Source organism: Belonocnema kinseyi, chromosome 2 (genome assembly GCF_010883055.1).
Source record: "Belonocnema kinseyi isolate 2016_QV_RU_SX_M_011 chromosome 2, B_treatae_v1, whole genome shotgun sequence".
Lineage (NCBI taxonomy): Eukaryota > Metazoa > Arthropoda > Insecta > Hymenoptera > Cynipidae > Belonocnema > Belonocnema kinseyi.
In genome coordinates, this window is record NC_046658.1 from 113,424,476 (window position 1) to 113,440,635 (window position 16,160).

General features: G+C 33.5%; 1 protein-coding gene across 1 annotated transcript in view; it reads left to right on the forward strand.

Annotated features, from left to right (window-relative positions):
• Positions 1–4,906: 4,906 nt before the first annotated feature.
• Positions 4,907–16,160, forward strand: part of LOC117167279 (whirlin-like) — a 208,381-nt gene continuing 197,127 nt past the window's right edge. Inside the window, exons 1-3 of the mRNA XM_033352095.1 lie at positions 4,907–5,226; positions 6,530–6,792; positions 10,179–10,190. Of these exons, the coding sequence (XP_033207986.1) occupies positions 4,907–5,226; positions 6,530–6,792; positions 10,179–10,190 (595 nt within the window). The remainder of the gene's footprint in view (positions 5,227–6,529; positions 6,793–10,178; positions 10,191–16,160) is intronic.

Here is a 16,160-nt window from a genome sequence, read left to right on the forward strand (position 1 = left end):
TGTACAGTCGCGGAACGGAAGACTTAAGATGAATGCTTTTGTTCATGTGCATAACCTTTCTTGTCCCGATATCAAGAGATCTGAGCTCGTTCTTCGTCCATGTAACTACACCAAATGAATAGAGTAGTACCGGGACGGCAAGCATGTTCGTTGCAGATACTTTGTTCCTCGCCGACAGTTCGGAAGATCAAATCTGTCGGATGAGACGTTTGTATCTGCTTCAGAGAGTATCCTTTATAGATGTCACATCCTGAATGCGGCTCTGTGGCACGCCCAGGTATGTATAAGTCTTTCCAGCGCAAAGGTGTCGTATGGCGCTTCTATCAACGAGCTCAGGATCTTCAGGGATGCCATTAAGTTTTCCTCGCTTCAAATAAACCTTGGCGCATCTGTCTAACCCAAAGTCCATTCCAATTTCCTTAGTATATCGTTCGACAATCCCCAGAGCTAGATGCAGTTGCTCTCTGTTTTTAGCATTGATCTTCAGATCGTCTATGTAAAATACATGAGTGACGTTGTACTTTCGATCTGCAGGTTTGCCGCATAAGTACCCGTCGAAATGGCGCAGTCCTAGAGATAGTGGCAATAATGTAAGGCAAAAGAGGAGTGGGCTTATGGTGTCCCCCTGAAAGACACCTCTCTGAAACGTGATCTTGTTAGTTGTCACACGATTTTTTTCAGATGAGATAGTAAATCTGGTTTTCCAAAACGGCATCAATCTCTCTATGCACCCAACTATTTGCGGATGAACCTTTAAGATTTCCAAAAGACAGATGATAAGTCTATGGGATGTCGAATCGAAAGCTTTCCGATAATCAATCCAGGCCATCGATAGGTCACGCTGGTATAATGCTGCATCTTTGCAGACACATCTATCGATGAGCAGGTTCTCCCGACATCCGGCTGCGCCTTTCTTTGAGGATTGAAGAAAACTTCTTCCACCAGAAGGTTTTGATACAATCTGGTCCCGGTGCGGAATAGTTCTTCATCCCTCGTAATACTTTTTTCACCTCCTCGGTAGTGATGGGTGGGCATTCTTTATAAGGTATTATGAGGGCAACACATAACTCCTTGAAGCTATTTATATTTTCTGAGTCTTCGTCCAGTCTATGCTGAACTTCGTAGACTTCTCTCCAAAATACTTCGACCTCCTCTGGATTGGGTGGGTGTTCGACAGTAACTGGAGGGTCTTGGAAGAGTCGAGATGGGTCAGAGAGAAACTATTGATTTTCTCTGACCCAACTCTCCCTCCGCTCTAGACTTCTCTTAGCGTCAGATAGTATCCGTATTCTCTCAACAATATGCTGCCTGATGGCCAGCAGCTTTGACTGGTTAAGTGTGTGATAACGGGTTCCGGAGGTCGCGCGCGAACTTTCGAACCTTGGCGGTAAAATTCCTGCCAGATGTGATATAGTCAATCACACATTGAATGCGGGACGCGTACTGTCTTGCCCAGCCTATCTTTTTGGCAAGTTGATGCATTGGTCTTTTGGTCTTATGATCAGCCGTTGGTTTTGTTTTACGGTTCGCATCAGCCAAAGCTCTCGCTGCATTATACATACAATAATTGATAGCCCAAAGGTCGGATTCACTGGAAAAATGTCCACGAAGCTCGTCATCCATTTCAGCCAGATCTTTAGGCTTGAGAGAAACCTTGGTGTTGATGTTTCTCCGGGTCGTAAAGCATCGCCCTTCATCTATTGGATGCCTGCCCGCCGTTGGTCTTAGTGTCGCCTCTCTTTCTCTGTTGCCGGCTTGTTCTAGCTGTGGTAGAGTAGGCGTTCCGCTTACATAGCTCCTTTTATGGAGTAGTTCAGCATGGTTTCGCAGACGTTGCTGCGAAAAGTGCGATAGCTCCGGGTGTTTCTCGCACCACAGAGCATGCACACGTGCCATGTAACCTCGTTCAGTGGCTACACTCGGATCGTAGCACTGTAGCAAGTCATGATTCAGTCGCTCCGTCCACCCAAAGGTCGCGAGATCCCGCCGATCCATCGCATCGAATCCATTTTCATTGCCCCCCCCCCCCCAGCTCTAGATTGGTCGGCATTGTTGACCGACCCATTGTCGGGAGCTCTGCACGTTCTGTTGTTTTGGACCGCACATACTACAACTATGTTTGGTGTTGTCATTGTTGTTCCCACGAGAAGATAGGGAAAGGGGTTCGTCCATCCTTGTAGAGCCCCGCATGCAAGGATAAGGCTGCGTACTCTGAGAGATTGCCCGGTATCCCAGAGTCACCGTTTTAGACACCTCACCTAGGTGCCATTCAGCTTTCGGCACGGTTTTCACACCTCCGCTTGGGGGTTAATTCCTTCGGGCCTCCCCTGGACAATTGTCTGCGACTGCCTATTTATTTTTGTAACCATATTCAGCAGAAACCCTTGGTACAGGGACCCTCTATCCGCAACCCGAGGACGCGTTCGGTGGCTTTGTCATAGGCCCTTCGGTTTGATTCTAGAGGAATCAAAACCGAACCAAATATATATATATATATATAATTGTATGTTTACTGATTTCTGATTCGTTGGTTAGACGAAAGGTGGCGGCAAATAATCAGATTGTTTGTAGAAATGTGAACATACCTTCGTGGTTTACAGAACTAGCTGTAAAATCCGTGCTTGACAGAGTCAACAATTTTTCGAGAATTTTTGCATTAAGGTAATTAGAAAAGTAAAATTAGTTTGATGTATTAGATGTTGAATTGAAATTAAAACTATCGATCTATTTACCTTTTCAAATAACAGAAAATTCTTAATGTCATTTCTTACTAGATGGAAAATTAATTCTTCAAATTTAAAATTAAATTTGTCTGAAAATAGATCAATTCCTAGTGGAACGATTTGAGAAGATTTTTTTTTCAAAGAAACTGAATTAAAAATTCATTTTCCATCTAGACAGAATTGACGTTAAGTATTTTCTGTTATTTGAAGAGTTGAATTGAACGATAGTTTCGATTTCAGTTTTCACAGATTGTGTAATGAAATCTACACTAAACGGTAGTAACTAGCTCTGATAATAATACAGATTCCTTGAAAAATATAATTAATCATTTCATGACTTTTTTCACAGAATAGTTAAATTTTCTACTAAAAAGGATATATCTTTAACAGCATTCATCATTTTTACCTAACTTCATACGAGTTGTCTAGTTCTTGTTAACATTATGCTGCGTTATTCCGTTAAAAACATAGTAACAATAAAAAATACTAATCTGAAATCCAAAGTCATAATTATCATTCTTGACGAAAATGCCCGGTTACAACCGAGAATTATAAGTCTAATGGGTGAATTCCATATCCAACTCAGAATTTGTTTAAACTTGAGCAGTCTTTGTATCAAGTCAGAATGATAATTATTTTCAAAAATGCCCTGTTCAAATCCAGATATTAAATTCTTATCGAAAAGTCTCCGTTCCGATACAGAACTATAATTCTTTCGAAAAATTTGTGTTTCAATCCAGGCTTTCAATTCTTTTCGAAAATACCCCCTTTGAATTCAAAATTAGTATTTTTTGGAAAAATTCCATCCTACAGTCCAGAATTTTTTTGCTAAAAATTTCCAGTTCTAGCTCAGAATTGGTTGAAAATCGAAAATGCCATCTTCTAACTTAGAATTGATTTAAATTCCCCTGTTTCAAGTCAGGATAATATTTTTGTCTAATTTTCTGTTCCAATCTAACATTTTAATTTTTTGCAAAAATTCTCTAACGCATTTAAAATCAGTTGAAATTTGTTTAATTCTCTAAAATACCGTGCAGTATATTTAAATCCCAAAAAATCTCTAGAAATCCTGTAATTTCCTTGAAAACCGTTGCTCATGTTATTTTCTTGCATAACTGTAAATTTGTCTTTACGAATGAAGCAAAAATTAAATTTAATATCTAAAATATCTAAAATCTAAAATTAATATATTAGTTTTCATCAATTATTATTAATATTGTTGAAATTTAGGCACGGATCCTCTTTACTGCTAAAGTATCATTTAAGTTCTTTAGCATGAGACTTTATTAGAAGCACTCGCATTTGCTTGAACGTTTGATCATGGAAGAGGAAAACTGCAGAAAACCTTCACCCGAGTTCATCCGGTTTTCCAACTGTCGAGATTCAAGTTAGACATTCGATGTGTCATACCATCGAATATATACAACCATACAGAATAGCCCAGGGATTCAATTACGTTCCAGGTCATTTTCTTATAAGCTCATTTTAAATTTCAAGTATGTTCACTCTCTTAATCAATGTAAAATCAGAAACACAATCGAATTGCTTTTAATATTCGTATAGCTCAATATGATATTATATATACATATGTATGATATAATATGAACCCATTATGGTTCAATTTTATTTCAGAACATTTTGACGACGTTTCATTGTTCAAAATAAAACTTAATTTTTTTCTGTGTATCCTTGGCCTCAAACCTCCCAATCGACATTAGTTAAAACACATCGAGCACACAACCTAGTCGCACATCTCAGATGGTCACCCATCCGAGTGCTATCGTCGCTCGAAATGACTTAACACCCCGACTCATCTCTAGTCGGGAATTGCTTTTTTCTGTCAATTCATATAAAAGATACTATAAAATACAACAAATTCGTATTAATATTCATTCTAAATTTCACGTTAAAAATTGCGCGACTCAAAAAAAGTGGGTTGATGTAAAATATTAGATAATATCAAGTAATATTCTGAATAGTGGATAACATGAGATGCTAGCCTCGCTCTCGTTCTCGTCGAGTCAGAGCGTTAATACTTTTTACGTAACTGGACTCCTGACCTCATGGCCGCAGAGGATCAGTTAGCAATAAAATTTGTTAAGCCTTCCCGACATCGTCTTTTTATTAAAGTAGCACATTTTCTCGTAGGTGTGACCTAAAGAAAAAGAAGAAGAGCATCAAACATGGCGAGCAGCACGGAGGATTACGGGTCGGAGCTGCAGGAGTTGCAGTGGGGTGGTAGCACCGGGTCTCACTTCTTGCGCAATGGTTCTCAATTCATGAGAAGCGGAACTGGTGCTTGCTATGAGGCTGAGGACCTGGAACCGCAAAATAGGCATCAGAGCACCCAAAATCGTGGATACTACAGTCCCCCTGGAACCAGCTACACAATTGTCGAAAGGCCTCCCAGTGCCCCCCAACATCACTCCTCCCACACCACCCCTTATCGGCACAGAGGGCACACTACTTCAACAGGACCCATTTCGCCGGAACAAGTCATTAGGTATTGTCAAATTTACTATTTCTTAATATCCGAGGGGCTACTCGCTATGAAATATGGAAATATTAAAACTATGAATGCGGCAATCTGTACTGAATTCTTATTGGGACTTCCATGATTTTATTGAGATTTCCGGGAGTTCCGATATTTCCGACTCTGCTCGCGATCAGATTTCATGTGGAATTCTATAGACTCGGATAAATTCGGCGGCTTTCGAATTCAGTCGGTTGTTCACTCTTATTTCTGCCCACACTTGACCAAAGGTTTCCAAGATTTCTCACGAATGCTAGATTGCTCAGAGATTTCCAAAAGTTCTTCCAAAAATTCTTTTAGAATTTTACGAATCAATCTAAGATTTCTTAGTGAGTAGCCACTCGTGAATATCGAAAAGGAACATTCCTAAACATTCTATAAACAAACATAGGGTAAGAAGGGTACGTTTCGATATTAAAAACATACACCCTTTTCTTTTATAACAATGGAGTATGATAAAGAACTTATTAAAAGAAGTATATTTTTTATAGGTACAATTAACGTATTATAGGTATTCTTTTTTTGATTTTTTAAAAATCAATTCATTGGTTAGCTTTGAAAAATCCAGTGAGGTGCATGATCCAAATTTAACCGGCTATAAATTTGACTTAGCTGAACAATGAGTCAAAAAAGTCTGACTCGATTCAGCGCGTGAGTCCTTCTTTCGTCTTTCCGAGTAGAAAATTAATATTCTTTGTTGAAAATTCATCTTTTTGGTTGAAAATTCAATTATTTTGTGAAAAACTCAACTATTTTGCAGAAAAATTGTCTTTTTAGTTTAAAAATTTAACAATTTGATAGAAAATTCAACTGTTTTGTAGAGAAATTTGACAATTTTTGTTGAAAATTTGTTCTTTGTTAGAAGATTATCTTCTTTGTTTAAAGACCAACTCTTGTTGCAAATTAATCTTTTTGATTTAAAAACTGATCTCTTTCGGTAGAAATTTTACCATTTTTGGTTGAGGATTTCGATGATTTTGTTAGAAATTAATTTCCTGAGTAGAAAATTCTACTTTTTTCTAGCATTCATCTTTTCTGTTTCATTTCAACTATTTTTTCTTCAAAAAGAAAATATTATCTTACCTGAAATATCAATTATTACCTTTACTTTGGTGATTTAACCTTTTTTTTAAATTCAACTAATGTTCTAAACTAGTATTTTTAGAAAGTATGTAGGCGTCTCAAAGAGCAAATACTTTTTTCAGTGTAAAAAAAATAATGTTAGCTGAAAATTTTTCTATTGCTAAAGCATTTATGAACATTTTTGTCCTAGACTCTTCGGCACTGGACTCTCTTCCGATAGGCGGAAAGGTGATAGAAGAACTCCAGCTTCCAGTCCTGCTAGTGTTTCTGCTCTCAGGAGTTCCTCCTCTTCTTCACAGCAACAGCAACCGAACGCTCTAAGTCCTCAAACACCCCCAGGGCCGCAAGCCCTAAGTTTGCAGGAACTCACTGTGAGAACAGTAACAATGACAAGAGAACCGCCAGAATCTCACCATGGCTTTGGCATCTGCGTTAAGGGTGGCAAAGACGCCGGTAAGATTGATAAAATTCTCTATTTTCTCTTCCATTTTTTTTCAAATTTGCGCAAAGCTTAAGGTCGTTTCTTACCAGATCGAAAAAACATGAAGGATTTATTCTATTTTCTTATGGAAAATAAAGTAAATCCAACGGGTTTATAATTTTTAATTTCGATGTACATATGTGGCCGACTCAAAGTGGGATACATACGAGTATTGCACATTTTTTGAATTTTAGGTCCCACATTTTGGGTCACCCTTTTTGAATTTGACATATTTGAATTCAAAATTCGGATTCAGCAACCCTAGAAACCCCCTGAGTACAGTACTGGCAATTATTAGCATACTTAAATCCAGAGTTTAATTATAAAATGTAAGAAAAAATCATGTTTTATCACGATTTTTTAAAGAAAAAAATGTATTAGGCAATTCTTTAAAGAGATATCGGAAAAACATTATTAGTTGATTTCGTAAAAAATGAGCCTGTTAGTTGAAAAAAATCCAAACTGATAATTTATTTAAAAAATTATATGAGCAATTGAAAAATATAATCTGTTTTTAAATAATTTTGATAAAACATTAATTGTTCTCCTATTTTATACCAAAACTCTAGACTTGAATGAGCTAAAGATTTCTAATCCCAAATAATAACTCAAATGCCTAAAATTAATTTTTTTTAGAGTAACACGTTTGAAGTTTGACAGCACTTTCCCGTCATTCTACGCTCCTTTATAGCAATTTGTAACCCGCAAATTGAAAAAATGTACAATATTCAGAATTTGTTGATAAGATGCGGACTAGGGGACTTTTTTTGGTCTCTGCATCTGAATTTGAATTCCAATTGGCTAAATACAAACTGGCGCACTAAAATGAAAAAATGCTAAATTAGAAATGCTTGAACCAAAATGGTGGACCCGGAATTAGAAAAATGTACAATACACATACTTTCTTGAGATGGTTCTGACTAAGGGATATTTTTAGGTTGCTGCATTCGAATTGGCAGTCGGAAACGCTGTATTCAAAATAACATCCCCGAAATTAAAAAAATTTTAAATACTTGGAGTTTCTTTGGCAGAAGCTCGCTAGGAGTGTTTTTGAGGTCGCTGAATTCGAATCTAAAATAAAAATTTCACATTTCAAAATGATTGAATAAAAATTGCGGAACTAAAATCCAAAATATGTACAATACTCGGACTTTCTTGACAAGATTATGAATAAGGGTCTTACCGCTGAATCTGGATTTGAAGTTGAAAATTCAAAATTCAAAATGGATGGCCCTAAATGGTGGATCCAAAATTAAAAAGACGTATAATACTCGTACTGCCTTGAGAATGTTCTGACTACGAGAGATTTTTAGGTTGCTAAATTCAAATTTACAGTAAAATAATGCTAAATTGATCATCGCGGACCCAAAATTTAAAAAAATTAAAATCCCCGGACTTTCTCGAAAAAATACTATTTAAAATGTTTTTTTTTATTGCTAAGTTAAAAATGACTAACCCAAAAATGGCGAACCTAAAATTCTAAACATGTACATTATTGGGACTTTTCTGAGGAGATTAGGATATGGACGGATATTTGGGTCACTTGATTCGAATTTTCAGTAAAAAAATGCGAAATTCAGAGTATTTAAAGTAAAATAACCCAGTATACAAATATTCTAACATACTTTTTTCTCCATATGAAGGTTATAAAAGGTTAGAAAAACATACTTTAGCTTAAAATGTCAAGTAAAGCTCAATGAATATAAATATTCATGTCATATTTTTTAAAAGGTTTTGAAGAAGGAAATGCTTTTCTTCTTTTACAATTTTTTGTACATTTTACTGTTTTCTAGTTTTAGTTTGATAAAGAATTACATTTTCACATAATTGAGGTATTCCATACAATAAAAATAGATTTTCTAATCGAACGAAAAATTTTGTTTCGTAAAATGTTAAAATCAATATTTTAGTTTGATCAGAAAATATAGTGGACATTTAATTGTTGATAATGTTATACAGTCCAGCTTCTCAATAATGCCGCTCTCAATATTGCCAATAATCCTAATCCAAGCTCGTGCCCTACCCCCACTATTGCACTTTCTCACACTCGCTCAAAGTTTGGATCCGACTTTCTCAATAATGCCGCGCGAAGGTTATGCGAATTTGTACTTCTACTCCTGAACGAGGCATTAATGTCAGTGCAGCGATATTAAGAAAGGCCTTCAAAATTCTTGTGCGCTACAGAGCGTGATAGAGGCGGGGAAACCCCATTCCGAAAACATTTTTTTTACTACAAGCCCGATCGCGACACTATTAAGAAGATAAACTGCAACTACCCTAGACAATAATAATCAGAGGGCTTTTCTTGATATATGTTAATCTAAAGTTACCCTCTAAACCTCTCGGTGGATATAAATGGATTAGTGGCGACCCCTTTCTTTGATGCCAGTCACAATGTGGACTCGATTGAATTGGATTACAAATAATTTCCTGTAAATTCAAACGCTTACAAGCGGCAATTTAACCACTACGAGTTAGATAGTTTGATTGTTATTTCGAAACAATTTTTCAAGATTTTTTAACTTTGTACATTGAAAAATTCAAATTTAACAACTCCCAGTTTAAAATGTTTGCAAATCAAGAATTTTTAATGTAAATCTTACTCGGAATCTTTAATATTGATTTGTTTAATTAAACATTTAAATGCTAATTTTTTTCAAACCAAAGATAGCGAATAATTACAAAATGGTAACATTTTAATTTAAGTGCGATAATATTATATGATTGAAGAAAATTTTATTCTGATTTTATTCTGAATTTTATGGTAAGAACGACCCTGAGTGTCATCACATCCATTGTTCTTTTGAAACTACTTCCTCTTTCTCGACAAAAAAAGTTTCTAGCTTTCGACGAATCGTCGGAAATAATCCTCTTAAAAAATAATTACGACAGTTTTATCCATCATTATTGTGACGAAAACATAGCTTAAATTATGTAAAATCTTACAATGATTCGTCAAAATATGTCGATTATATTCAAGATTAAAATGTTTTCGAAAAAGCTTTTGCTTTTTAAGAAGAAAAAGTCGAGGAAGTGAAGTAAGATTTTTGTTCAGGAATATCATCGAAGTCTCTCCTCGAAAAATAAGGCACTGGAAAATTATTCGTGCATTGTATAATTTAATAAAAAATTCTCTTTGAAGGTTCTCAAGAATTTTCACATTTTCAAAAGAGAAGTTTAAAGAATATTAATTGATTATCTGAATTAATTAAATTACTATTTTCTCAACTCAGACTTTATCTCTTATAATTAACATAAAGAATGCAAATTTTGAAGGAGACCTTCGATTAATCGATCATGGAATTAAGAGTGTGAGTTAGTGACTGCGATTTTTTTCTTATTTGTTTCGCTGAACCAGATGTGCAGTCAGGTAACAGTGTAATTCCCAAAAGAGAAATAAAAGTCTGAAAACCATCAAGCCTAAGATAAAGTGAAAAACAAATTAATTATGGAATTAATTTAATTATGTGTTACTTAAGCTCATAAAGTTATCCAGATGTCGTTTCAGTCTCGGTGGTTTTCATCCACTTATTTACGCTCAATGTCGCATGAAAGTTACACGCAGATCTGTCAGTTTGACAACTAGAGGCACTCAAAACTGCTTTACGTAGTGTTTTATTTTTCTAAATACCCAACCAAAAACTGTTTTAGTAATATTTTCAATCTTTTCAGGTCAATGCAGACAGGACTAATTTTTCATAAATTATTTCCTAATAAAGTAAATTATCTACTTTTGAATTTACTTTTGAATTTAAGTATTGGTGAGGTAATAGGCATGAGGGAAACCATTAAGAACCAACTTTTCTTTAAAAAAATGTATAAGTCCAATTACGGAAGAAATTACTAGAAAGGTTAATTTTTTTTCGAAATTTTTGCATGTTTCTATGGAACGTAACTCGTAAAAAAAGTTCTACTAGATTAGGAATAAAGTACCAAAAGAGGTAAAAATATGTTCCATTTGACCAGGATATTTTTTTAACAAAATTACCGGTAACACAAATATTCCATTTGATTTTTGACAACTCTGACAGGACTTTTGTAGGACCAAAGTATCAAAAACGTTCCACTTAATTTTAATTTTTTGGCAATGCTTTTGCACGGCAAAAGTAACAGAAAAGTTCCACTTTTGTACTTTTTTCAAATTCTAAATCATTTTTGGGACAATAGTATTAGAAAAGTCCCACTTAACTTTTTTTTTTATTTTTGCAGGATTTAATTATAGCTCTGACCCAAACAAGTACTGCTAAAACAGAAATACATTACCAAAAGATTAAAAAATATGTCCCGCTTCATCAGGAATTTTTTGGGATAAAAGTAGCAGAAACGACGCACTTATTTATTTTTTTATTTCATTAAGCTTTAAATAATTTTTTGGACAAAAATACTAGAAACTAGAAATGTTTAATTTTATCTTCGTTTAGACATTTTCATTAGAGCTGATGGGGCTTATGTAGGATCAAGGTATCGGAAACGCCCCACTTGTATAATATTTTTTATATTTTATGCTGTACTTTTTAAGGAAAAATGTAAGAGAAAAGACCCAGTTAATTTTTTAAGGAACTGTACTTTTTAAGGAAAAATGTAACAGAAAACTTTCAGTTAATTTTTTTTAATTTTTACAAGTCATAAATAATTTTTAGGACAAAATTACTAAAAAAAGTTTATTTTAACATTTAATATGAAATCGGGCACTGAGTCGATGCTCAGTTGGTCATTTTACGGAATTATTTTAGCCTTGTATTATGTTTTTAAGGTAAAATAAGATATACAAATTTGTTGTTTTTGGCCAGCAAATTTTTTTGCGAACTTAGGGATATTTGGAGATATAATTGAATTGTGGAAAAATTAGTGAACATTTTGCTTCAAAACCTTAGAGTCAGTTTTCTTAAAAAACCCACTTTTGATTTTAAAACATTTTTTTTATTAAATATATTGTACTGAATGAAGGAGGTATCCTATGTGTTACTTCCTCCCTAAGCGATTTCTTTTTCTAAAAAGAAATTATAAATTTTTTTTTATCGATATAGATTCGTTTTTAAAACATCAACAAGTTTATATTTTCAATTAGTTTAAAATAATTATTCTGGTGACAAAGAATTGAAAATATCATAGCTTCCAGCGTTTAAGTGAAAAATTGGATAAAATCCCAAGTGCGAAGTCACATACGGCCGAACATTGGCTCATAGTCGGCAAAAATATTGCCGAAGTTCGGCTGCCATTATCGCGCCAATGACGGAATGATAACTATGGCCTGCACTTGGCAGCCAAGGTTTGGCTGCCATTGTCGGCCCAATACTAGGTACGAGTATTGGACCAAACCTAGCTGCCATCTTCGCGCCATTACCGGGTTGATAACTATGGCCTTCACTTGACAGCCAAGCATTGGCTGCCATTGTCGGCTCAACACTGGCTACCAATACTGCTATAGTCTAAGGTCTAAGGATATGACAAAAAAGGTATTTAAAAAATAAATATTAATTGATTGCGAGTACTTTGAATATAAATATTAATGGTCCTGTTTAGATTGGATGCATATATTACATTTTGTACATTATATTATAAATAAAATTCCTAACGCTACGGGGTATCGAACCTAACATCTGTATACCTAAATCTATCGCCTAGCAGTCGGGAGTGCTAACCACTGCGCTAAACCGACAAGTTGAAACTCTGTGAAAAAGCCATCCTCATAAGCTGCAGTTCAGAAAAGTTAAAGAACCAGATTTTAAGCTCTCTTTTTCTAATTATTTATTGTCATGCGCCGTTGTGTAAATGTAAAATACACGAACTGTTAATAGGAATATCATTATAATAATTTTAAAGTAAATAATTTAAATATATTACGATTTTTCTTCACGTAATATTTAGTTTTTTTTTCGTTGTAGCCTACTTTACAACTTTTTGCAATAACAGGAAATGTAATTTTTTATAAACATTAAAAATTTGTGATGACAACTCAAAAAATTTCATCGTGAACTTGAACAATTTTTCAATAATTTTTTTTTATCTTTCGTGTAAGATTTGTTTATTAGGTGTTAAAAATTAGACTTGGCGAAAATAAGTACCGATTTTGGGCCAAGCATCGTTGGAAGATCGGCAAATATAAATAGCCAATATAGGCTGACAGCACTGAATCAACATTGGGCCGATTTAAATAAAACGTGGTTTGCCGTCGTAAAAGTGACACTTGGCCCAGTAATGTACCGTCACGGGACCAGACTTTGGCTGATCCTCGTGAAACATGGTTCTCCGTACTAAAAGTGAGACTTGGCGCAATAAAGTGCCGATACCGGGTCAAGCATCGGTGGAGGATCGGCAAATATAAATAGCCAATATAGGCTGCTAGCACTGGCTCAACACTGGGCCGATTAAAATGCCGATATTGGCCCAATAACTTTAGCCGAACTTTGGCTGCCAAAGTTGGACCAACACTGGGCCGTGTATTCAGCTCCGGCAATTCGTACTTGGGATGCTTTTAATTTTCTGCAGTAGTACATTCATCTGTTTTTACATCAAGTTTCTAACTTAAATTGATGGTTTCATCGTCTTTAATATCGGAAATAACTGATATTCCGAAAAGGTAAATATTTTTTAAAATACATTTCTTTGTAAAAAGGACTAGCTTACCGAGGAAAAGCTCCTTGGATATCTCCTTTAAAGTCCAATGAAATTAAAAAAATTATTTAAAAAATTAAAGGTTAGTTTTTTGAGAAAATTAACTTGCAAGTTTTTTTGAAAAATGAAAAAGAAAATTGTATTATATTAGTATGATCCTAAGATATACCATTTCAAAGAAAATTGTCGTTATATTTTTCAAAATTCACGCAAATCTTCAAATATCCGTAAGTTGACAAAAAAGTTTTCTTGGTCAAAAAAATAAAATAAAATACGTATCTAATCTTTTATTTTGGAAAAGAATATATTTCAAAACCAAAAAAATGCAATGAAATGACCATTGACTCAGTGCCAAAGTATTATAAAGATCCGACTTAATCTTAATTTTAATTTTGAGCAATACTTTTTAAAGACAGAATTAACGGAAAAGTCCCATTTACTTTTTTTTTTAATTTTTGCAGGTCCGAAATAATTTTTTGCCTACAGAAAATGTCCCGCTCAATATAATTTCGATTTTTTAGTAGGAATTTTTTAGGACAATTTCTTTTTCTTTGATTTTTGCAAGCCCTTGATAATTTTTTGGATAGAAGTAGTAGGAAAGTCCCAGTTTATTTTACTTTTTCGAAATTTTTACAAATGTAGAGGGGATTGATGTCTCAAAAAAGTATTACTGACGTATTGAAAACGTCTCACTTATTATATATATATTTTACATTTCCAGCAGAATTTTTGAAAGACAAAAGCAGCTAAAAAGCTCCAACTAATTTTTGTTTTAATTGTTGGGATTTTAGTCCTATTTCTGCATTACTTTTTTGAAGCATAAGGCCCATCAGCACTTGTAAAAATAAAAAAAGATTGGAACTTTTTTAGTTCTTTTATCACTGCTTGGACATTTTACAAATTTTAGGAAAAGATGGTACTTAAGTACTGATCTTCCTCATACGTAGTACTTTAGCGGAACATTATCCGGGATTCCAATGGGATCTCAATAGGACTTTTCTTTACTCGGAATATTTTCAAAAGCTTATTTAAATAACGATAAGTTATTCTCATTTGCTCTAGAGCCCCCCAAAATGATTTTTAATTCCAACATGAACTCATTAATAAGATGAAATATTAAATTGTAAGTATTTAAAAAAAAAAACAATTATATTTTCATAAAAAGAAAGCAGTATTAAAATACTAATTAAAAGTACTATTTGTGGATTAGTTTTTCGCAGTAGAGAAAATTGTAAGATTATTCAAGTTCTTAAAGTTTAAGGATTACGATTTTTTATCCCTTATTCCATTTTATATACTATTCTACGAGTTTCTGTAGGATACTTCTTCAGTTTTAATGGAAGCAAGTACGAAGTTCATTCTGGGATACTTTTCCAAAATTTAGAGTCGTTAACCGACCCGGGGTGCACCGAGCATTTTTTATTACTATATCTTTTAGCCTCCTTTAATGCAAGATGAACTATTTTAGAATTATATTTGAATTACGATACATATATATTTTTTAACTCCAGGTGCGAATGCGAATAAAAGGTTGCAATTGTACACTTTTATGTTCCTTTATTATATTTCTAGTGAAACAACAAACAGTATTACGAGCTTGCAAAACTAAAAATAAATTTCTTTATTTTTTTTAATCCTAAGGAGATAAGCCTTTAGTTTTCTAAAGTTAATTTTTATATATCTGCATGGTGTATGTGTATATCTAGTGCGATGGATAAGGCAAAATTTATCTCTATTTTATTGATAATTTTTTATATATCTTACCTTTATTCTATTTTTAATATTTCTCAACTATTTACTTTAGTCTACTAAGACTACATTCTACTAATATACTGACTAAAAATTATTTTATTACTGCAGTTATTCAATTTTTTTTAATTGACACTCCTACAAATTGTTCCCTTTAGTGAAAAGTGAGCATTGATTTTTATCAGATTAAAAATATTCTGTTTTAATATAGCTGATAATTTGAATTAATTAAACGATTAAATATATGTCTAAATAACCTGCCATTTTTTACAACTCCATAAACTAAGAGATATCTGAATTTCAAAACAGCATTGATGCAATACCTATGTACTAATAATTTCAAAATTAAAAACAATCAGAAGTCAAATTCGAAAACTAGTCAGCACTCAAAGGTATTTGAATTTTAAAATTAATTATACATTAATTAATTTAATTTTTTTCAAAGAATTCTGATGAAATATAGAATTCCTTTTTACAACTAAAAATGTTTTTTAATCTAATCTAGGTTTGAAATTATTTTTGATATTTGAATCTGCTTACATTTTTTCATGACTCCAATTTAAATATGTTCTTAAATTAAAAAATGATGAGTTTCCAAGATAGGAGAAATTTAGTTTTATTAAAATTGAAGTTTTACTAAAAATGTTGTTACCAATTCTAGTTCGTTGTTTGTAATTTTAAGCAAAATTTCTTTAAAAAATGCAAAACTTGCTCTTAATTAATAAAAACAAACGAAACTTTCATATTCTTCAAAAATTAAAAACATTAAATATCCATATAATTAAAATTAAAAATGCTAATAAATACAAAATTAAGAATAGTCAAAAAAGAGGATTTTGCAGAATTTTTCCCCTTAATTATTACTTTTGTCTCGTTTTTGTATACGAGGGTGGATTGATAAGTTTCCGGCCTGACCAAGAAAAACAACGTTTTTAAGAATTTTTTTTTTTTATTTCTCAACATAATCTCCTCCAAG